Consider the following 23,943-nt stretch of genomic DNA (forward strand, 5'->3'; position numbering starts at 1 on the left):
CATGAAAGCACATTCCACTTGCAAATACCTCTATTGGGAAGTTTTTGCTTATATCAAGCTTGTCTCCTTTTCCATGGCTTCCACCTATTGTTCCTGGTTCTGACCTTTGTGGTGAAGCAGAATATGTCTAATCCCTGTATGGGACAGTCCTTCTGAGACATATGTTCCCCCAAATCATTGGGCTATGCAAAATGGCACAATTTAAAAAAACCCAAAGAGCTTATGTAAAAATGGAGTTACGGGTACAATGCTCAAAAACTTATCAATGACACGTAAAAAGCAGGAACCTCATAAAATGGTAGCACAGTTTTATACCTTAAATGGCTAAGAAAGACACAAATATTACAATAAATAGTGGTTCCCTCTGTGGCCTCAGGCTGCTGCAGAGCCTGCAACCTATAGCTGAAGAACAAATTGGGCAGCCTGCCTCAGGCCATGGCAGAAGGGGGTGGGGGTGGTGTGAGCCAGCCCTCCTCAGCCCACAGCTCCTACTGCACTGGAAGACAGATAATGAATATGGCACTTTACTTTGACAAAGACAGAAGGGTTGAAACTGGTGAGCTACTGTAAACTATGTAGCATAAATATTATTAGTCCCATTTTTTACATGAGGAAATAAAGGTTCAGATAGATGGATTCGTCCAAAGTCACACAAATTCATACATTTCAAATTCAGAGTCCTACTTTTCACTGCACTACACCAGTAAACATAAAGGAACTATAAAAAATGTGCATATACATGATGACAAAAGTCACTGTACAGTAGTAGAGGTGAGGACTGTCCCACCAGGGGTCTTAGGAAAGAGCTATGATTGTTGAGCTGAGTTCTCTCGTGTCAAAAGCAAGGTTTGGGTGATGACAATGAATTCTCTACTTGGGAGCAAGCTCAAATAACATCCATACTGTGGGGAAGGGCGGGTCCCCAGGAAGCCATCAGCTCAACATTTAGTTTTCACACTATACTCTGGGTCATCTGACTCAGTTTCCAGGATTACCTTTATCCAGGGATGCTCCTGCCATGTGGTAAAAGCTCAGGGCAGTGTCCACATCATTAATGTTCTTCAGGAAAGTAAAGAAGTTTTCCACCTCTTCAAATGTCAGGCCCTGAAAACAGAAGGGAACATGGTTTCATCATCAAAAAATAGCAGGCTCAGAACAAGAACTGTGTGAAGGAATGCCTAATCTGGACATTAATGCAAAAAAAGAAGTCAACGTTCCACTTGCTGTAAAAGGCAGGCCAACTATTAGCTTAACTTCAGTATTCTCCTTCATATACTTCTTCCACAAAGATGCCTACTATTATGGTGATGCTTCAGTGCCCTAAAGAATCACCACAGTCAGTACCACACGAGGGAAATGTTTCAGTACAGAGCAGAACCCAATGCAAGGCCGCTGTTGTACACTGTTCCAAAATAAAAGCTACACAAGCAATCTATCAGCTCCACTCTGATGAAGGCTTACTGTGTGAAGAAACTCTTCAAACTAGCTAGAGGCTTGATAATCTTATTTTTTGTGTATTGTTACTTAAAAATGAATTAATTAATTTTTAGTTTTCAACATTCGCTTTTATAAGATTTTGAATTCTAAACTTTTTCCCTTTCCCACCATTCCCCCCTCCTCAAGGTGGCATGCAATCTGACATAGGCTATACATGTATGATCATATTGAACATATTTCCACATTAGTCATGTTGTGAAAGAAGAAGAACAAAAGGGAAAAACTATGAGAAAGAAAAAACAAGAAAACAACAAAAGAAAGAGAAAATAGTATGCTTTGATCTGCATTCAGACTCCACAGTTTTATGTCTGGATGTGGACAGTATTTTCTATCACAAGTCTTATAGAACTGTTTTAGATCCTTGCATTGCTCAGAAGAGCTAAGTCTAACAAAGTCGGTCATCTTATGTATTGTTTAAAGCAAGAGCTGACATGTACAAAGGAAAACTACCAAGATAAGTCTAGGAATGACTTGAATGTCAGCATCAGAAAAGTTCAAACTTACAAAGGGGCTCCACCCCAGCAAGACAAGACCTGTTATGACAACAGGGTCCCCTGAGGCACCTTGAGGCTATTAACAGACACTGGATTTTACTCAGCCTTGTTCCACCTTTCTACTGAAGCTGAAGAGAATACTAACTGAGATCAGGATGTGAGGAATAGCTTTCTCCCTTAATAGAGATATCTATGTTCCAGCCAAACTGGCTTGCTTGCTGTTTCCCATATATAATGTTCTACCTGCTGTCCTCCATGCCTGGAACACTCTCTCTTTTAAAAAAAAGTAACTTATTTTTTTGGCTCCACTTTAGGTTCCAAACCAGAGTTCTCTACCCTGCACTAGAAAAGGCCAACATTTAACACAAATACATATACACACATATGTATGTATGTGGGCATGCATATATATGTATGTATAGATATATATATATATATATATATAGACTATTTATACACACACACATACACACACACATATATAGAGAGACAGACAGACAGACAGATAGACAGAAAGATGTAAAACCATACTATGCATACTTCTATTTATCAGTAAACTCCTTGAAGGCAGGGGTTATTTTCATTTTTGTGTATGTATCCCTAGGGTCTAGAACAAAACATGGTATGTAGCAGGTACTTAATAAATGTCTATTGAATTGAAATGAAATAAAATATACTTAAAGGAACTCTTCTGGTATCCTTAAAATTAGGTCATGGCATTGCTTTGACACCCTAGAGAAACCTCTGCCCCCTCTCCAGATTGCTGAGTCCTGACTCTAGACCACCATTCCATGCTCCCTCTCTGGACTTCCCTTCCTCCTCAAGAGACCCCTTGACCCTATGCAGGTGCCCCCATCCCATGCTTTCCAGTTCCCCTTTAAGTGCTTGATTAGAATGTAAGTCCCTTTAAGGCAAAGACCGTCTTGTTTGCTTGTATCTGTATCCTCAGAACTTTGAAGAAAACCTGGCCCACAGTCAGCACTTTGAAAAATTCTTTTTATCTATGAATGAATGAACAAATGAAAAAGCATTGATTAAGCAATGTTTCTGTGCCAAGCACTGTGCTAAGTCCCAGGGACACAGTTCCTACTCTCAAGGGTGACACACCACAAACAGGAGGTCTCAGCTGCAGGTGAGAGGGAAAGGCCCATGGTGCTCAGGGTGCAGAGGTGAAACAGATGATAGATGATGATGTCTCTTCCTTTACGTCATTTCCACATTTGTATCATTTGACAGTGCTGAGGATGTCATGGGGAGAATTTCTTCTGGGTCTTCAGCAGCCGTGGCTGCAGCTCCCAGAAGCAGTTGCCAGGACACAAATGCCCATCTGTCTCTCCATCTATCACTCTCATTTGATCAGTGAAGCTGGGAGGTGACAGAGATTGCCTATGTGGGACGTAAAGGATTCCTGCCTCATTTTAGAGTCACAGAATTTTGTAACTTTAAGGAAGGACATTTTGGAGATCATCTAGTCCAATCTTCATTTTTATGTATGGGAGAGCTTAGGCTCAGAGAGGTTAAATAACTTGTGTGAAGTCACACAGCTAGTTATGAGCACAGCCAGGACTATAAACTGGTTCTTTCACTTTTTTCCACTACACTGCCCTAGTGCTTGATGACATGAGTAAGCAGGCTTAGCACCTAAGACCCAAGAGAGGAAATAAATCTTGGTCTGGGATGGAATCTCTTGGAAGGCAATCAGATGTTTCCTTGGTGGTTTGTGTGAAGGGCTGTGCTTGTCATCCTTTTCCCACAGCCCAACATGAAGAAGCAACTTGTTGCCTAAGGAAAATCATCTTACACTTTAAAAATCTTTTGCTCTGCTTAGACCATAAAGACTTGGAATCACGAAATCACAAAACCTGGTTCAACCATTTATTAGCACTATGATCCTGGGTCAGGCCACTACCTCTCTGAGGCACCAATTTAGCTGATACTCTAACTCATATTTCACAGGGCTGTTGTAACGATTAAATAAAATAAGGAATATAAAGTATCATAGAAACATAAGCTATTACTACTATTTAGAGCCTTTGCAAAGAGATAACTTTCATGTAAAGGGCAGGGAAAACATTTCCAAAGAAGGCTAGGCCACTGTGTTCTATATATTAGGAGATTATTAGAGCTACTGATAAAATACCTGAAAAGGATTCCAGAAAGACTAATGATAAAGAAAACAAAAAAAAACCCAGAAGGAATCGCCTCAATCCAGTCCAGAACTGCACAAAAAGATGGCCAGGAGGGGTTGGAGGCAGGTAGAGGGATTGTACCAGGGAAGTCAGTGTGAGCTCAGGTAAACCTGGAAGCCAGCAGAGCAAGGAAGAGAAACTGTGCCAGGGAAGCCAGAGTGAGCGCAGTAAGCAGGCCAGAAGCTGGCAGGGGTGGGAAGCAGGCCTATGCCAGGGAAGTCAGTATGAGCTCCTGCAAATGGACCTGGAACCAGATAGTACTCTGAACAGGGGAGTTACAAGCCATGAGGAGTTCTCATAATTGAGGACCTGAAGCCAGATTTGATCCCTGGCTTGTCAGAACAGAAGTAGGGGACAGAACAACTCTCTTGGGTCACTGTCCTCAGAGGACTTGGAGCAACAGTAGGAGATAGGGCCAACTCAGCATCTAGGCACCACTTTATGCAGTATTCCGCTGGGGTCTGGTAGAGCCAGAAGGTGGGATGAAACCGATTCCTTAATGGACACTGTGCAAGTAGAAGACAATGATAATAGTAATAACAATGATGATGGCTAGCATTTATATACTGCTTTAAGGCTTGTAAAGGGCTTCATCATTTGATCACTGCAACAACCCTATCAGGTAGGGGCTATTATCCCCATTTTACAGATGGGAAACAGGCTAAGAGAGGTTTAGTGACTTGGCCAAAGTCACAGATATAGGAAATATCTGGGACAGGATCTGAACTCAAGTCTTCTTGACTCCCAGTCCAATACTCTATCTGTTCTCTAACAGAATTTGTATGAGACCAGAACCTGTGGTGGACCACCACAAGACTAAGACAGAAACTAGGGGAGGCTTAATACCAGCCATCTCATCATCCAGAGATGAGCAGTGGCATCCAGGTTACAGAAGGACAGAACCAAATGAGGCCTACTTAATCCATCTAAGAGCTCTGGAGGGGAGGGCCTGAGCATGAAATCTAAACCAAGAATGGAGGTGGAAAATATGAGTAAATAGAAGAAAACACTCAGGTCAGTGAAGACATTCTATGAGTTAAGAGAAACCCAAGAGGTAAACCTAGAAAGAGAGTAATCCTGAAATAAGTCCAAGAAGATTTCAGAGGGGGAAAATGGTTTGGCCACAAAGACTATTAGAGTGGCTAAAAGAAATGAAACAAGATATAAAAAAATTAAATTATACATAAAACTAGAGTTTGGAAAGAAAATGAAATGAAAATAAATAGCCTAGAAGTGAAAAGTGTAAAAGCTTACCCAAATAGTGGACTACCTACAAAACAGAATGAAACAAACAGAATTCAATTTCATGAGATAATAAGAAGTATTAGAACAAAGTAAAATCACTGGAAAAAGTATAAAGAAAATATAAAGCATCTACTGTTTAAAAAAACTGATCTGGAAAACAGGTGAAAGAAAGACAATTTAAAAGTCATTAGACATATTGAAAACCATGATGAAACAAAAAATGTAGACACTATATTTTGAAAAATCCTAAAAGAAAACTGTCTGTATATGTTAGAAGCAAAGGGCAAAAAGTAAATAGAAGGAAAAGAACATGTTCATCACCTCCTGGAAGAAATCCTGAAAACTGTAAATAGCCAGGAATGCCACAGCCAAAATCCAAAGCTTCCACGTAAAAAAAAAATACTGCAAGCTGACAGAAAGAAAGAGTTCAAGTACCCTGAGCTGACAGTCAAAGGATCACACCAGATTTGGCAAAGACTAGTATAAAAGACAGTAAATCTTAAAATAGCATAATTGAAAAGGCAAAAGATAAAACCATATAACCAAAAATAACAGCCTACAAAACCAAGTATAATCCTACAGGGTAAAGATTGTTAGCCAAGTGGAAACTTTGAAATTCAAATGCAGGGATCAAGAATAACTTAGAAAGATAAATACATTTAAGCAGTTGGAAGTTGCTAAACAGTAATGAAGTTCTGACATTCTAAATGGGGGAAGAGAGTTAAGGGTCCCTTCAGAATCGTAGTATCTTCAAGGGTTGCAGAAGAAGTCAAATATAGGTGTGTTTTTCTTCTGTATGCTTAGAGGAAAGGCAAGAGAGGAATGTATGTGGGAAGAAGGGGGAAGGAGCAAGACTCTCATGATCTCCCTCCTTCTGAACCAGATTAAGGAGAGCTGAATATATACACATAGAGTTTGGTATAGAAAAGCATTAAACTCAATAGTGATATAGGCAGGGATAATGGAAGAGAAGAGTAGGGTATAAGGAGAAAGGGTTTAAGGAGGGAACAGCCACAGGTAATGCAAATTTCAAGTTGGGATGAGGAAAAGGAGGGTTGATCATAAGGGGAATATTAAAAAGAGGAAGAAAATGTAAGAATCAGATCTAAGGGTGAGGACTAGGTGAAGAGAGGAGGGGCAGAGAAGGAGAAACAGATCAATTCAACTGCAGATTACTAGTGCTGATCAGATTCCTTCTCTTTTGTCCTCAATATTGTCTGCATTTAACTTTTGTGACTTTAAGTATTTGTGTGATTTTATTTGTAACATGTTTCACTTTCGTGTTGGTAACTGTGCACATTTATGGCTATGTGCAGTAGAGAAAAAATGAGAAGCGTGATATACAAATATATGTCCACGAAAAGGGGGAAAGTATTTGTAAAAGTGTTTATGAATCTGCTCCAGAAAATGCTAACGTAACCTCTCCAGGGGGCACTGAAGGAATTGAAAAAATGGAAAAGGGGCTAAGTTTGTGGGTATATGAGCTGATGGTCACCCCTGACCTCTTGCCAGTGCTTGCTTGAGTGAGCATCCCACCTCCCCATGTCACTGGGCTCCTGGTGTGGCACATCTGGGAACAGTTCAACCACAGATCCAAAAGGGAAATTAGAGATGGCAGGTTGCTCTTTTCCCTTTTTTTTTTACCTATGGGTTGTTCTGATGTAGCTGCTCCTGCCCCTGCCCCTCCATCCCACGTGGTGATGCCTCTCCTCTCCCCTGCATTTCATGGGTTATTTCATGGTTACTGTGTTAGGACAAGTGCATATTATCAGAATTAATGTTTTGTCATAAAGAGTTGTATGCAGAAAAGTGCATTTTCAGCACTCTCTAGTAGAAGATTAGTTTTTAGTGGTCATGGCAACCTAACCCCTTATGTCCCATAGATTTAACAAATTAGCATTCATGTTTTTTGACTTTTGTGCTGTTTTCTAGGAATGTTACCTCCATGGAAGTTGAGGATTGACTGTATAAGCACGTGAAATAAAAATTATAAAATTATAGGGAGATCACAATGTGCTCTTTTCAGATTTATACAAATCTGACGAAAAGATAAATAAGAAATATATTAATGATCTGAATGGAATCTTGGAAAAGTTAGCTAGATCTCTGATGATTGTTGTTGTTGTTGTTGTCCTTTGTTCTTGAAGAGGACCATGACATCATGGAGGTGATGTCATGACAGATGATTACTGAATGGGAAAATAAAGGAATATACATATTTTCAGCTGTGCATGGCACCTTTTACAAAAACTGACAATGTTCTAGGGCACGAAATGTAAAAGATTTTGCACAAAGTCACTGAAGTTAAAATTAGAAGGAAAACAGTTCTCTGAGAAAAATATTTGCGGCAAATTTCTCTAATAAAGCTCCAACGTCTAAGGTTTGGCATAAGGAAATGATTTATATAAGAATAAAGGCAATTCCTTAATAGACAAATGGTCAAAGCATATGAACGGGCAACCCTCAAGAGAAGAAAGGCAAACTATCAACAACCACATAAAAATGCTCCATGTTACATATAAGAAATATAAATTGGAAGAACTCCAAGGTTCCATTTCACACCCATTAGATTTTCAAGAATGGTTAAAAAAAAAAAAGGAAAATGACAACTGCTATAGGGACTTTGGGAGAATGAGCACATTAATGCAATGCTGGAGTTGCGAGGTGGTTATAGTATCATAGGATCATAAATTTAGAGGACATCAAATCCACTCCCCTCATTTTACCTAGGAGGAAGCTAAGGTGCAAGTGACTTACCCATGGTCACACAGTGCTCTAACCATTTTGGAAGACAACTTGGGAACCATGCCCAAAAAGTCAATGAACTTCCTTACCACTCCTAGGCTTATACCCCAAAAAGATCAAATAAAGAGGGAAAGGACTCATATATACAAGAATAATTACAACAGTACTTTCTGATGTAGCAAAGAACTAGATACAAAGTGGGTGACCACCAATTAAGTAATTGCTGAACAAATTAAGGTATATGAACTAGAATATTATTATGACTTGATAAATGGAAGAAATGGATTTAGAGAAACCAGGTAGGGCCTGTATGAAGATGCAGAGCAAAGTAAGCAAAACCACAAGAACAAGTTAGAAAATGACTTCAACAGTGTAAAGGAAAACAACTGTGAAAGACTTAACAACTCTTAATCAGTGTCATGACCAATCATGAAATGATGGGAATATCAGGTAAGGAAGGAGCGACCACTCTATCTTTGAATGTGTGATAAAGAAGAAGAGGAAATCTGGACATATTCTGACATGCTCCCTAGGTTTGGGGAAAGCAAATTTCAAAGAATTCAGAGGAAACATTGGTTAGGATCTCACGGACTAAAATACTTTAGGGTTAGTCATCTCAGAACATATGTTTGAGAATGAAATTCACAACCAAACAAAGGATAGAGAAAATCAGACAGGTAAAAAAGACAATTGTGATAACATAAAATTAAAAAGATTTTATATGAACAAGTCCAATATGGCTAAGTAATCTTATCTATAGGAAATAAGTTAACAGGGAAAAATTTTTGCAGCAAGTTTCTCTGATGATGGTCTTATTCCCAAGAAGCATAAAGAACTGATTCATATTTATAAGAATAAAAACCATTCCCCAATTGATAAATGGTCTAAGGATATGAACAGGCAGTTCTCAAGGGAAGAAACTGTCACATGGAAAAATATTCTAAGTGACTAATAATTAGAGAAATGCAAATTAAAGCAATTTTGAAGTTTCCTGCCTTTTACCCATGAGACTGACAAAGTACACACAAAAAAGAAAATGACCAATCTTGGTGGCACTGAGGGAAAACAGGCATATTGGTGCACTATTGATGGAGCTATGAATTAGCCCAACCCTTTTTGAATGTAAGTTGGAATTATGCACAAAAGTTACTAAACAGTTTATGTCCTTTGATCCAGCTAGAAAAAGACATCAAAGAAAAAGCAAAAGGTACTGTATGTACAAAAAAGATTTATAGCAGTCTTTTTGTACTGGCAAAAAAGAATTGTGGTACAAAAATATTATAGAATACTATTATCATGTTACAAGAAATGAGGAAAAAATAGTTTTGAGGAGACATAGGAAACTTGTATGAATTGATACAGAGTGAAATGAATAGAATCAGAAGAACAATTTATATCAAGGGCAGCAAATTATGGCCCAAAACCCACCACTTGTTTTGTACAGGCTATGAGAAAAGAATGGTTTTTATATTTTTAAAAAAATAGTATTTTATTTTTTTCCCCCAATTACATGTTGACAATTTTTAGCATTTATTTTTATAAGATTTTGAGTTCCAAATTTTTCTCCCTCCCCTCCCCTCTTCGGAAAATGGTAGGCAATTTGATACAGGTTATACATGTGCTATCACGTAAAACATATATGCATATTAGTCATGGTTGTAAAAGAAGAAACAGATCAAACTGGTGGCCACCCACTTTGTATCTAGTTCTTTGATACATCACAAAGTACTGTTGTAATTATTCTTATACATACACACACACATATCTATCTATCTATCTACACACACACACACACACACACACACACACACATATGAATCCTTTCCCTCTTTATTTGATCTCTTTGGGGTATAAGCCTAGGAGTGGTAAGGTGGGTCAAAGAGAATGCACTTTTGGGCATGGTTCCCAAGTTGTTTTCCAAAATGGTTGGAGCACTATGTAACCCTGGGTAAGTCACTTGCACCTTAACTTCCTCCTAGGTAAAATGAGGGGAGTGGATTTGACGTCCTCTAAATTTTGTGCTATCATGTAAAACATATTTCCACCTTAGTCACAGTTGTGAAAGAAGAAACAGGTCAAAAGGAAAAACAAACACGAAAAGAAAAATAAAGTAAAAAAGTATGCTTCGATCTGCACTCAAAGTCCATCAGTTCTTTATCTATATGTGGAAAGCATTTTCCTTCAAATCATTTGTATTTGTCTTGGATCACTGTGTTGCTGACAAGAGCTGAGTCATTCATAGTTGAAACAGTAAGGCAATAATAACAACGTAGACGATAATTGTCAAAATGTCTATGTAGTTCTGTAATGCAAAGTATACAAGACTCTCCATAAAGAAGGTAGAAGTAGTAAAACATTTATTCAGACACCAGAGAACCATATCCCATAACCACATGCTGAGCTCCCACAGCCAGTCAGTCCACTTCATCATAACAGCAAGGAGCCCAAAACATTCAATACAGAAAATCACAACATGGAGCCTCAACATCCCAAAACCTCTCCAACCCCCTGCTGGGGTCTTTCTCAAAACAAACTCACAGTACAGCTAAGTTAGCCTGTTCAGTTTTAACAATCACGAGGGTGGCCACTAGCAGCCACCAGCAGCCATATTGTCTCACTCTCTCTGCATTTCTGTGACATAACTTCCTTTTCCTTTCAGGAAGCTCCTCCTACCATGTAACTTAGGCTTCCTGTGACATAAGCAGGTCACATGGCCTATTAATGGGTGGGAAAGATCTTCAAATCAAAATTGCTAATACAATAGTTGATCATCACAATGTTTATGATACTGTGTAGAATGTTTTCATGGTTCTGCTCATTTCACTTTGCATCAGTTCATACAAGTCTTTCCAGGTTTTTCTGAAATCTGCCTGTTCATCATTTCTTATTGCACAATAGTATTCCATTACATTCATATACCACAGCTTGTCTAGCCATTCTCCAATTGATAGGCATCCCCTCAATTTCCAATATTTTTGCCACCATGAAAAGGCCTAGTATAAAAAGGGCATATGTAGGTCTTTTCTCCTTTTTTATGATCTCTTTGGGATACAGACCTACTAATGGTATTGCTGGATTAAAGGGTATACATAGTTTGGTACTCCTTTGGGCACAGTTCCAAACTGCTCTCCAGAATGGTTGGATCAGTTCACATCTCTACCAACAGTGCATTAGTATCCCAATTTTCCCATATCCTCTTCAACATTTATAATTTTTTTTAATTTTTTTTGGCATATTAGCCAATGTGATAGGTGTGAGGTGGTACCTCAGAGTTGTTTTAATTTGCATTTCTCTAATCAAAAGTGATTTAGAACACTTCTTCATATGCCTATAGATAGCTTTGATTTCTTCATCTGAAAACTGCCTATTCATATCCTTTCACCATTTATCAAATGGTGAATGGTTTATATTCTTATAAATTTGATTTTGTTCTTTATATATTTGAGAAATGAGTAGTTTTTACATTTTTAAAGAATGAAAACCATTCTTAGCTCTAGGGTCAAATATGGCCCTGGGGAGAGGGGTGGGTAAAGAGTAGTTTGGTGACCCCTGATTTATACTATAACATCAATACTGTAAAAATGAACAATTTTTGAAAGACTTGAGAATTCTGATAAACTAAACGGTCGCTCATGCTTTCTGGACTAATGAAGATCATTGCCTACTTCACAAAAGAGATGATGGGCTAATATATGGAATAAGAAATAGATTTTTGGACATAACTAATAATGGAATTGGTTTTGCCTGATTGTGTTTATGTGATAAATGGGAGTAGGGGAGACTGAATGGGGAGAAAAAAATAATGATTGAAAATGGAAAAAAAATTCAATTAAAAAAAGTGGATATCCAAAGATCTCACTAACCAACTTAGCTCTTGTAAATGATGTAAAATGTAAAGATGATGGAAGCAAGACCAGATAATATAAGATGAATACAAGATTGTAACATGGTCCTGTCAAAATGGTGTCAGGAGTGCTAAAACTTGGTATGAGCTGAGACTATTGAGGAAAGCAAACTAAAGGATTATTATTGTTATTTTTGGCTGTATTGGAAGAAAATGGAGGATCAAGGTAGGGGCAGGACCTTTGCTTGGTGTAGCTTGGTTGAAGATAACTGACGAGGAAGGTAGAACTTGCTTGACTCTGGGGTTTCTTTCCCCGGCAAACAAGAATGGACTTTTCCATGAGAAATGGCTGAACAAAAAGAATCAACAAAGAGGTGATACTCAAAATAAGTAAAGAGATGGTATGATGTTGAGGATACAGTTTTAGCAAAATCAGTATCTCATGCTATTTTCATGGAGAAGATGGAAAGATATGGATTATATAATAATGCAATGAGACAAATGGAATAATGAGAAAGCATTTATTAAGCTATCACTATGTGCAAAGCACTTGGGATATGGAGACTATAAAGTGACTACAAAGTGACAGCAAATAAAATATTACCCTGTTCTTGGAAACTATGTCTCATGACCTGACACTGCTGGAATCTGCTGCAAGGAGCCAGGGGTGGGGGGAGAGGCCTGGAAAGATCACGTTACTTTGATACAGGAACTGAGGCCAGTATAATAATATAAGCCTGGTTTAGAATAGAAGCCTATTTGTAAAATTTTGTAGAACTGTATGATGGGAAGGAAAAAGCTATGGAATGGAGACTGGGTAGCTACTTTACAGAACCACAGAATTTCAGAGTTGGAAGGAACCTCAGTGGTCATTTAGCTTATCCTATACTTGAAAAAGATCCCTTCTATGACACACTTAATAAGTGTTCATTTGGGCTTTGCCCAAAGACCTCCACTGAGTTCATTTCAATTTTTAATTGAAAAATTTTAGCTCAAATAGTCAGGAAGTTTTTTCTACATTAACCTCTTGGTAACTTCTACCCTCCAGGGCCAAAGAATGTCAGCCCTTCAAATACTTGAAGATGGCTATCACTTAAGTCTTCTCTTCAAATGAAACACTCCCAGTTCCACCTACATATGTCATGATCTTGAGGCTGTTGGATGTCCTCTAGATGCTCTCCCCGTAACTGGATTTATTACTGAAATCCGATCAGAGGAGACAAAGAGCCACTTGATTCCACGTGTTCTATTTCTTATGCAAGTACACACATGTGCTAATCACAACCATGGATTTTTTCCATGCTAGTAGCCAGCAGACTAATGGAAATACTCAATTACTTAATACATTCCCTTAAAATTTCTTTATTAAAGCAAGCAAACAGAGAAGGAATTATGTTTTTATTATTAGACATCTACAGTTTCCCACTGTTGGGGTAGATAAGATGAGAAGGAAGTGAAGAATGAGCTCCTCTGTGTCTGTGGTGTGATTCAGACAGGCAGTGGATGAATGTGCAAACAGACTCTGACTTGATTTTTAATTAGTCACTGAAGGCATCCCTCAGGCATCAAAACCAAGCTGCCCAGAGTTACATCTATGTTCCCGTAAAAGACAGACTAGTTCTCTCCTCTCTTCTACCATGAATTCCTCTCCCCCAGAAGAGTCTTTCATTTGTTTACCTTCCTGCTTCATATTTTTACTGCTTTAGTCCTGTGCCAATAAAAGCTACCATGAATGCAGACCTCAAGTTTTTCTCCAAATGTGGTCCGGTAACCGGGGAAATGCAAGCCATTTTCATTACTTGCATCTTTGTAAACATTTAAAAAATACTTCAATCACTTTATATTAGAGGTAAAGTTAAACCACCAGATTCATTATAAAGTTACTGCTGAATTCTGCCACATATACATAGGTGCAAGTTGTAAGAATTTAATATGCATAAAACAAGGTGATGACATTTCAATTAAATTGGAGCACATTAATAATTACCTTGTGTACATCACTTTATTTGATGGTGTGAATAAATGTCTAGAAGTTAACATGGAAAATCCTTGTATCTTTTACTGTCAAACATCCAGATTTATGGCCAATCTCATGTTTCATCTTATGCATAAAACAAAGTAAAGTCAGTTAATGATGCTCATAAGCAGAAGCCAAACCTCTCGGGGCTTTGCTTTTTGGATGGTGCTTCTGAGTTTCTAAACAAAGTATCCCATCATACCCATTCCTATCCAGATCTCCTGTCTTCAGCGGAGTCCAAAGAGATTTGCTAATACTCTGCTACATCATGACTGGCTGTGAGAAAGAGGAGCAGATGGAAGCCAAAAGGCCAATGGCTGGAAAAGTCACTCTGAGAGTTGGTGCTGCCCAGGGAATCCTGGGGAAAAGGCCCTTGTAAACATTTAATTTTCTAAAAATAACACTTTAAACTCCAGCTTCTGGGATAAGAACTCACCATTTGAAAAAAACTGCTAGGAAAACTGGAAAACAGTATGGCAGAAACTAGGCATAGCCCAACATATTACACCATACACCAAGATAAGGTCAAAATGGGTACATGATTTAAACATAATAGGTAATATCATAAGCAAATTAGGAGAGCAAGGAATAGTTTACCTGTCAGATCTATGGAGAAGGGAAGAATTTATGACCAAACAAGAGATAGAGGACATTATGAAATACAAAATGGATAATTTTGATTATGTTAAATTAAAAAGGTTTTGCACAAACAAAGCCAATGCAACCAAGATTAGAAGGCAAGTAGAAAGCTGGGAAATAATTTTTCTAGCCAGTGTCTCTGATAAAAGCTTCATTGCTAAAATATATAGAGAACTGAGTCAAAATTATAAGAATACAAGTCATTCCACAATTGATAAATGGTCAAAGGATATGAACAGGCAGTTTTCAGATGAAAAAATTAAAGCCATCTATAATCTTATGAAAAAATGCTCTAAATCTCTACTGATTGGACAAATACAAATTAAAACAACTCTGAGGTACCACCTCACACCTATCACATTGGCTAATATGCCAAAACAGGAAAATCATAAATGTTGAAGATGTGGGAAAATTGGAACACGAATGCATTGTTGGTGGAGTTGTGAACTGATCCAGCCATTCTGGAAAGCAATTGGGAACTATCCCTAAAGGGCTATAAAACTATGCAGACCTTTTGATCCAGCAATAGCAGTACTAGATCTGTATCCAAAAGAGATCACAAAAAGGGGAAAATGACCTAAGTGTACAAAAATATTTATAGCAGCTCTTTTTGGCCAAGAATTGGAAATTGAGGGGACACCCACCAATTGAGGAATGGCTGAAAAAGCTGTGGTGTATGAATGTAATGGAATACTACTGTGCTATAAGAAATGATGAACAGACGGATTTCAGAAAAACCTGGAAAGACTTACAAGAACTGATGCTGAGTGAAGTGAGCACAACCAGGAGAACATTGTACACAGTAACAGCAACACTGTGCAATGACCGACTTTGACTGACTTAGCTCTTCTCAACAATACAATGATCTAAGGCAATTCCAAAAGACTCATGATGGAAAAGGCTATCCACCTCCAGAGAAAGAACCACGGAGTCTGAATGCAGATCAAAGAGGACTATTTTCTTTTTTGTTGTTTGTTTTTTCTTCCTCGTATTTTTCCCTTTTGTTCTGATTCTTCTCTCACAACACGACTAATGGGGAAATATGTTTAATATGATTGTACATGTATAGCCTATATCAGATTGCATGCCATCTTGGGGATAGAGGAGACAAGGGAGGGAAGAAAAAATTTGGAACTCAAAATCTTATAAAAGTAAATGTTGAAAATGATCTTTACATGTATTTGGAAAAAATAAAACACTACTAAGTGGAAAAAATATCACTTTAATAATTTCATCACAGCCTTGATCAAATCCTTGACTAAATCAAATCAAATCTACTTCCTTTAAAAATTTTTCCTCTAGATTAATGAAAAGAAATGTCAGGGAAGGTGGCCTAGCCATACCAGATCCTTGGTACTGGCTAAGAAATAGAGTGGTGGATCAGTGGAATAGATTAAGTACATAAGACACAGTAGTCAATTACTACAGCAATCTACCATTTGATAAACCCAAAGACTCCTGCTTCTGGGATAAGAACTCACTATTTGAGAAAAATGGCTGGGAAAACTAGAAAATGGTATGGCAGAAACTATGCATAGACCAATATCTTACACCATACACCAAAATAAAGTCAAAATAGATACACAATTTAGATATAAAAGTTGACACTATAAAGCAAACTGGGAGAGCAAGAATAGTTTACCTGGCAGATTTATGGAGAACGGAAGAATTTATGACCAAATAAGAGATAGAGAACATTATGATATGCAAAGTGGATAATTTCGATTACATTAAATTGAAAAGTTTTTGTACAAACAAAGCCAATGCAACCAAGATTAGGAGGGAAGCAGAAAACTGGGAAAGAATTTTTACAACCAATGTCTCTGATAAAGACCTCATTTCTAAAATATATATATGTGTGTATATACATATATATAATGTGTGTATACATATATATAATGTGTGTGTGTGTGTGTGTGTGTGTGTGTATATATGTATATATACACACACATGTATGGAGACAGAGAAGTGAGTCAAATTTATAAGAATACAAGTCATTCCCCAATTAATAAGTGGTCAAAGGATATGAACAGCCAGTTTTCAGATGGAGAAATTAAAGGTATCTAGTCATATGAAAAAATGCTCTAAATCTCTACTGATTAGAGAGTTGCAAATAAAAACAACTCAGAGGTACCACATCACACCTATCAGAATGACATTGACATGACAAAACAGGAAAATTACATGCTGGAGATGTGGGAAAATTGGAACACTAATGCATTGTTGGTAGAATTGTGAACAGATCTAACCATTTTGGAGAGCAATTTGGAACTATGCCCAAAGGGGTATAAAAATGTGCACACCCTTTGACCCAGCAATACCACTTTTAGGGCTGTATCCCAAAGAGATCATACAAATGGGAAAAGGACCCACATGTACAAAAATATTTATAGCAGCTCTTTTTGTGGTGGCAAAGAACTGGAAATTGAGGGGATACTTACCAATTGGTGAATGGCTGAACAAGTTGTGGTATATGAATGTAATGGGATACTACTGTTCCATAAGAAATGGTGAGCAGGCAGATTTCAGAAAAACCTGGGAAGACTTATATGAACTGATGCTGAGTGAGGGGAGCAGAACCAGGAGAACATCATACACAGTTACAGCCACACTGTGAAATGACTAACTTTGATAGTCTTGGCTCTTCTCAGCAACGCAGGGTTCTATGACAATTCCAAAAGGCTCATGATGGAAAATGCTATCCACATCCAGAGAAAGAGTTAGGGAGTCTGAATGAAGATCAAAGCATACTATTTGCTCTCTCTCTCTTGTTTCTTCTTTTTTGTGGTTCATTCCATTGGTTATAATTCTTCTTTGCAAAATGACTAATGTGAAAACATGTTTAATGTGAATGTATATGTAAAGCCTATATCAGACTGCACACCATATTGGGGAGGTGGGAGTGGAAGAGGGGGGAGAAAATTTGGAACTCAAAAGCTTGTGGAACTGAATGCTGTAAACTAAACATTAAAAAAGTAATTAACAAAATTTTTTTCCTCCAGGACCTTTATTGGATAAAGTCCAAATTCTCAAACTTGACATTTAAGAACCTATGCTATATTGCTTCACAACTTATATTTTCAGCCTTATCTCCTACTGTTTCCATAAAGAAACCTTCTGTCTACCAAACTGATAGGCACACCGTACCCTGAACACACACTGTGCTTCCTTAACATCTGAGCCTTATTACTTCATGCCATTTCCTTTTTTCTTCCTCTGCTTGTCCAGATCCTGCTCTTCCTTCAAAATCCAGTCCACACTGAAATTGTTTGTTTTAAATTTATATTGTTCATCTATTTACATGACTATTAGATATCTCCAAAAAAGTCCTCCTCTGATACTTCATTCTGGTGTAGAGATGATGTAAAGACAGGCTCTCAAAGGCTATGACAGTACAGTACAAGTTTTGGATGGTTCTCTGATGATGGAAAGGCTTTGAATAGAGTCCTGGAAACAAATTTCTGAGGGCCAGCCTAGATATCTGAGGTTCCTTACCAATAGGCTGGTCGTTTGGTGATGAATTTTTTGGCCATGGCAACTGATAAAGAAAAATAAAAAATGGTCTTCAGTCCTATTCCATTCCCTTCTACTTCTGCAGGAACAGAAGTTGAGGGCTGGAAAAGGGGAAGATGATACAAAGAATCACAGTTTTTAAGATTATCTATAAATACTGAGTTAGCTGTTAATGCTCTAAATTTAGATCGTCATCCAGGGAGTAATGAATGGACATACTGCTGGAGGAATGAACTTGTACTAATCTTCACTATAAATAAAAGCAGTAGACCAAAGGAAGTTATAGATAAATGGAAGGAGGATTTACAGGTTTTCCTTGGGAAGGCAAATTCAGAAGCTAGCAAAGTTTGCTTTAATGTGTGCAAAAAAGAAAAATTTCATAGGATACTTGATCATTTTGTATTGTGGTATTCATGATAAGCATTTGAAAAGTCACTACCATGAATGTAATTGATGTTTATGTGTCAATATTTGTTGCAGAAGATAAGATAGAGAAATTTTGTGAAGAACTCAATAAAGCCTTCCAAATTAAATTAACACACACTTCAACATTCAGTGACTTCAAAGCAACAGCAGAGGATGGTGAAAAATATGATCGAAATTACAGTCAGGGAGTGAGAAATAAGACAGGCTAACAGCTTGTAGCCTAGACAAAGAAGACTCACAATTATATAGCATAAATGCTTTTCTCCCCGCAAAAGAATATGAAGATGTTAGAAATGGAATACATCAAAGAACATCACAAAAAATGAATCTGATTTTATTCTAGCAGACAGAAAACAACTATTTACCAATGTAGAAATTATTTATAAAACAATTGTATTCAAGTGAAACACTGACTTCTTAGGGCAAAGATAAAAATTGGTACCGAATTAGAAGAAAAAATGAACATGAGACAATATGCACATGTGAGGCAAAACCAACAACTATCTAAACAAACTGTTGATGCAAAAAAAAAGGGAAACGGATAAAATAACAGACATTCACAGAGATGACTGTCAACCCATTCACTAAGGAAGTTAAACCAATGCATATTAACCAATATGAAGATGAGACCAAAAAATCTGTGAATCTGCTTCAATCAGCAAACACTTCATCTCATTGCCAAGATGAGAAACAGAAGCTAAGACATTTGTTTAGAATATAAACTGGATGGTCAAACTTATGGAGGAGAATGGTGGACAATTAGGTTCAATACTACCTCATATACCAGTGAGAGTTGGAAGCAGAGGGAAAAACAAATTTATAAAAAGCTGGGCACGAGGCCCAATTAAGCCAGACCATTCAAAGGACAGTAGAGGATGAAACTGGAAGGAGGACAAAAAGCAGGCAAAAATGGAAACTACATCAAGACTTATATAGCAAACTCTTTTCTCTGTCAGTGACAGTGAAACTATCACATTGGGAATTTAGCATGTACAAAGATTTTTTTTTTACCACTCCAATGTGCTGTTATCAAGAGGTAGAAATGCTACAAAAGAAAACCAAAAAATGGGAAAAGCAGTGAGATTAGAGCGAGTGTACACAGAGTTACAGAAGTGAGTAGTGGAGTATATACCACAGTTTTCAAAGAAGTTAGGTTATGAATCACCCAGAGGAAAGGTGCATGATGGATGTGAATAGGTTGTAACATATTACCAATGAACTATGTAGAAGTATCATAAAAGATATTATTACTGAGACATAGGGCTAAAAAAGGAAGTGGGGTAGTCATGCAGTGAGAATAAAGGACCACTGGTAGATAACCTGCTTTCTACTTTCCATTGGTGTCCACCTCATATCAAGAGCTCTAAAGGAAGATCCCTGTCCCTCTATCCCTTGCCCTCTCCCCTGCGCACCGCCCCCCCCCCCACACTGGGTGGACCTCTCATGGAAGATTTAAGGAAAGACATGGCTGGGAGTCACCTGGGATGAGAAGGCTTAGGAGGGCTGCTATAGTTGTCTTCAAGTATCTGAAGGCCTGTTATACTGAAGAGGGGACACACTTACTTTGCTTGGTCCCTAGAAGACAGAACTAAGAGCATTGAGGGGATGTAACAAAGGAATTTAGTTTTAACATAAGGAAGAACTTCTACTGTAAAGTGGAATAGGCTGCCTAGGGAGGTCTTTAAACACAAGTGATGACCACGAGAGCTTTGTGGGGGGATTATAATTTAGCTATTGGTTGGCCTAGATGGTCTCTGAGACCGCTTTCAAGGCTAGGACTCAGTGACAGTATGGATGGGCTGCCATTTACACCACTGGAGAGAGCATCCACAATCTGTAATAGCTACTAGCATTTATACCACAGTTTAAGGTTTGCGAAGTTCTGCAAAATACAAACTCATTGGATCCTCACAACCACTCTGTGAAACAGATGCTATTCTCCTCATTTTTCAGATGAAGAAATTGAGGCTTGGAGAGGTTAAGTGACTTCTCCAGAGTTAGACAGATAAGTATCTGTGGCAGGATTTGAACTGAGGTCTTCCTGACTACTAAGTTCTATCAAAGTGCTCTATCCATGACACAACTTAACTCCCTCTCCACGAGAACAAAAATTTATCCAAATACAAACTAAATGTGTATTTCTTTTCACAAACATTTGTTAACTGGATTACATATTCATCTTCATTGTCTCTCTTCACTCCAATCCATTCTCTATTTTGATTTTTGTAAAGCACAAGTCTGATCATGTCACTCCCCTACTCAATGAACTCCTGTGGCTCCCTATCACCTCCAAGAGCAAACACAAAATGCTCTGTCTGGCATTTACAGCCCTTCATAACCTAGCCCTCTCCTACCTTTCCAGTCTTCTTATACCTTACTTCCCCCTCCAACTGAAGCTGGCCTCCTGGTTGGTCCACAAGACAAGATACTACATCTTTCAGCTCCAGGCATTTTCTCTGGCTCTCTTCCATGCCTGGAACGCTCTCTCTTCTGCTACTGACTACTGATCTCAATGGCTTCCTTAAGTCCCAACACAAACCCCACCTACTACAGGAAGCCTTCCCTAACCCCTCTTAATTTCACTGCTTTTTAAATTATTTCCTATTTATCCTCCATATAGCTTGCTTTGTATAGATTAGATTGTAAACTCCCTGAGGGCAGAGACTCTCTTTTGATATCCCCAGAGCTCAGCACAGTGCCAGGCACATAAAAGGCTCTTAAATGTTTCCTGAATGAATGAACTCAGTTTCCATCAGCTGCTAAAAAGGAACATCCAAAGCACAGCACAACTATTGGGCTCTGAGTAAATGCTTATCATTCCCTAGAGTGCCTTCTTTTCGCCAAGTATGCTGCATTTGTCTGCTTGATACAGGCCACCCCACAGAAAGATTAATGTGAAAAAGAAATTTATGCTTTCTTATCAACATATCAGATACCCTAAAATGAAAATACAAAAAATACTTAGAAAGCAGGTGGTAGCTTTCTCATGTAATGAGAAAGGTTTCTAAAGGGACAATACCTTAGAAGGAAAGGCTTTTTACTGAACTGCTAAGTTTACAAACTACTTAATCAAAGTGTATGGACAATCGATCTCAAAATTCTGGGCCAAGAACAAATTTAGAACTATCTTCCCCAGATGATAAAATACATCTTTCTATGCCTTATTTCAAATATTCAGGCCTTAACTTAGTTTCAGTCAAGCTTGAAGTATTTCCTTCTTCCAAGACAGAGGATGCCAACATCTAATTTGCTGTTTTTTAGTGTAACTTCATAATAAGATGATAAATTAGCTCATCATCATTAAAAATTAAATCAAAGTCAAACAACTAGACTAATTCTCTGTTAAATGTGGCTAAAAGGAAGGAATGTTCCCTATGAGCAAGCAAGGGTTAAAAAACACCCAACATTTGAAGTTAAAAAAACCCTATTTCCAAATGATTTCAGATATGTACTAGGCACATGTGGCGGTATTTTCTGGGAAAGAAGGAATTCTCCTGTACCTTCTCTTTGTGTTTTCTGCAGTAATCACTTTAGTACCATCCATTCAAGAAGGCATCTGCCTAGGCAGAGATGTGGCAACACTGTTAGGGCAGCTGATACTTCTCAAAGACTATTCCAACATCTGCCACTTCACAGCTTGGCATAAGAAATATGTTTCAAAGCACAGACACCCAGCATTGAAGCTAAGAAGGAAACAGGTTGGTTGATCTGATGATATTTTTCACCTATCAGAGGCAAAGTTCATATATATGCAAATACTACATACTAAAGACCAGATGGGGCAGTTCTGAGCATATGACATCCAACTTCTTAGAATGAACTCTTGATTACACCCATGTAACCAATTATCATGTTTAAATCTTATTTCTGATGAGTACTGTTTTCATGTGCCATTCTACTGAGCCTTCCTTTATAATCAAGATTTTAAAAAAGGAAAAAAATCAGTTCCCCAAAACTAAGTAGCACTATTACCTGATTATGTCTGACAATATTTACAATATTCCACACCCATAGTCTCTCTCCTCTGATATTAAAGGAGGGAGGTGTATTTTCTCCATTCTTCTCTGGGCCAAACTCAGTCATGGTAACAGTTTAATTTCATTTTAAAGAGCTTTTTCCCCCATTTTTCCACTGTTGTAGTCATTGTGTACACAGTTCTGGTTTTTCACATTGCAGCAATTCATTTCTCACTGGGCTGCACTCTGGATCTCCACCATGCCCCAGAAACCTCTTCATCCTGGAAGATCACTTCCACCATGGAATTCACAGCTTGACATGGAATTCACAGCTCAGAAGTTTTCTCTGCCCCTGAGGCCCCTCCTTTTCACTGGTGGGCTCTTCCCAGAGCCTCTACTTAAGGAGAGTACCCAAGTCAGTTACTTCTTCAGGACTCACCAGGTTTCATTCCAGATTTCTCTACTGCCACCCCCCTATAACTCCTGCTGGGTACCTTCCTTCCCCCAAACCCCACCCTTAGCTTTCTATTATGTGTTTGTCTTCCTCCATTAGAATGTAAGCTCCTTGAGGGTAAGGTCCTTCTTTTTGCTTGTATTTGTACTCCCAACATTTAGCACAGGATTTGGCAGTAAGTGCTTAATGAATGCTTGTTGACTGACTGGCTGAAAGTCTTTCTAAGCTCCTCTGAGTACTTTGTATTCTTTTTTAGTTTTAAACAGAATAATAATAATATCCACCGTCCACCAAGTTTGTTTAGTCATTCCTCCAATAAAGGTATGTCTATTTTGTTGCTACAATAAGAAGTACCTCACTAAGATTATAAAAGAGACATTTATCTCTATTGTACATTCATATATTCGCCCCAAAAACTGTTTCACCCAGGTGACCTTCTTATGGTATGTGTCTAGCAGTAGGATCTCTGGGTCAAAGGATATGGGCATTTTAATTACTCTTTTTAAAAAAATATGTTTCCAAATTACTTTCTAGAATGTGTGGACCAAATAACAGCTCTACCAACGGTGTATTACTGTGATGTGGTCAATTCTTAATTTCAGGTCAGCTTCCTGTCTATTTCCCACAAAGCCAATCCTGTCCAAAGGAAGAAGCATGGGGCTTGGTTTGGGAATTACAAAATTGTAAGATGTTAGCATCAGGAGAAATCTTTGAGATTTCACTTTCTTAGCCTCAGGTCCAGGAAAGGCGAACAGTTCTCCTGAAGTTACAGAGCAGAGTCTTTTGATTTCTGAACCAGCACTGTTTTCACTATTCCACTGTGGTACTTGTTATTGCTGTAGATCCCTGCCCCACAGCCCGATAAAACCCCCAGTCTGCATAAGAAAGGATAGACTAAGACCCTGCCATTTGGCGTTCACCAAA

At 38.1% G+C, this 23,943-nt stretch overlaps 1 protein-coding gene across 2 annotated transcripts in view; it reads right to left on the bottom strand.

Annotated features, from left to right (window-relative positions):
• The window catches only part of MICU1 (mitochondrial calcium uptake 1), a 271,707-nt gene that overhangs the window by 34,086 nt on the left and 213,678 nt on the right, over positions 1-23,943 (bottom strand). For both annotated transcript variants that reach the window (XM_036734251.1, XM_036734250.1), the window contains one exon: positions 996-1,104. In XM_036734251.1, coding sequence (XP_036590146.1) covers positions 996-1,104 — 109 coding nt within the window. The remainder of the gene's footprint in view (positions 1-995; positions 1,105-23,943) is intronic.

Source organism: Trichosurus vulpecula, chromosome 8 (assembly GCF_011100635.1).
Source record: "Trichosurus vulpecula isolate mTriVul1 chromosome 8, mTriVul1.pri, whole genome shotgun sequence".
Classification (NCBI taxonomy): domain Eukaryota; kingdom Metazoa; phylum Chordata; class Mammalia; order Diprotodontia; family Phalangeridae; genus Trichosurus; species Trichosurus vulpecula.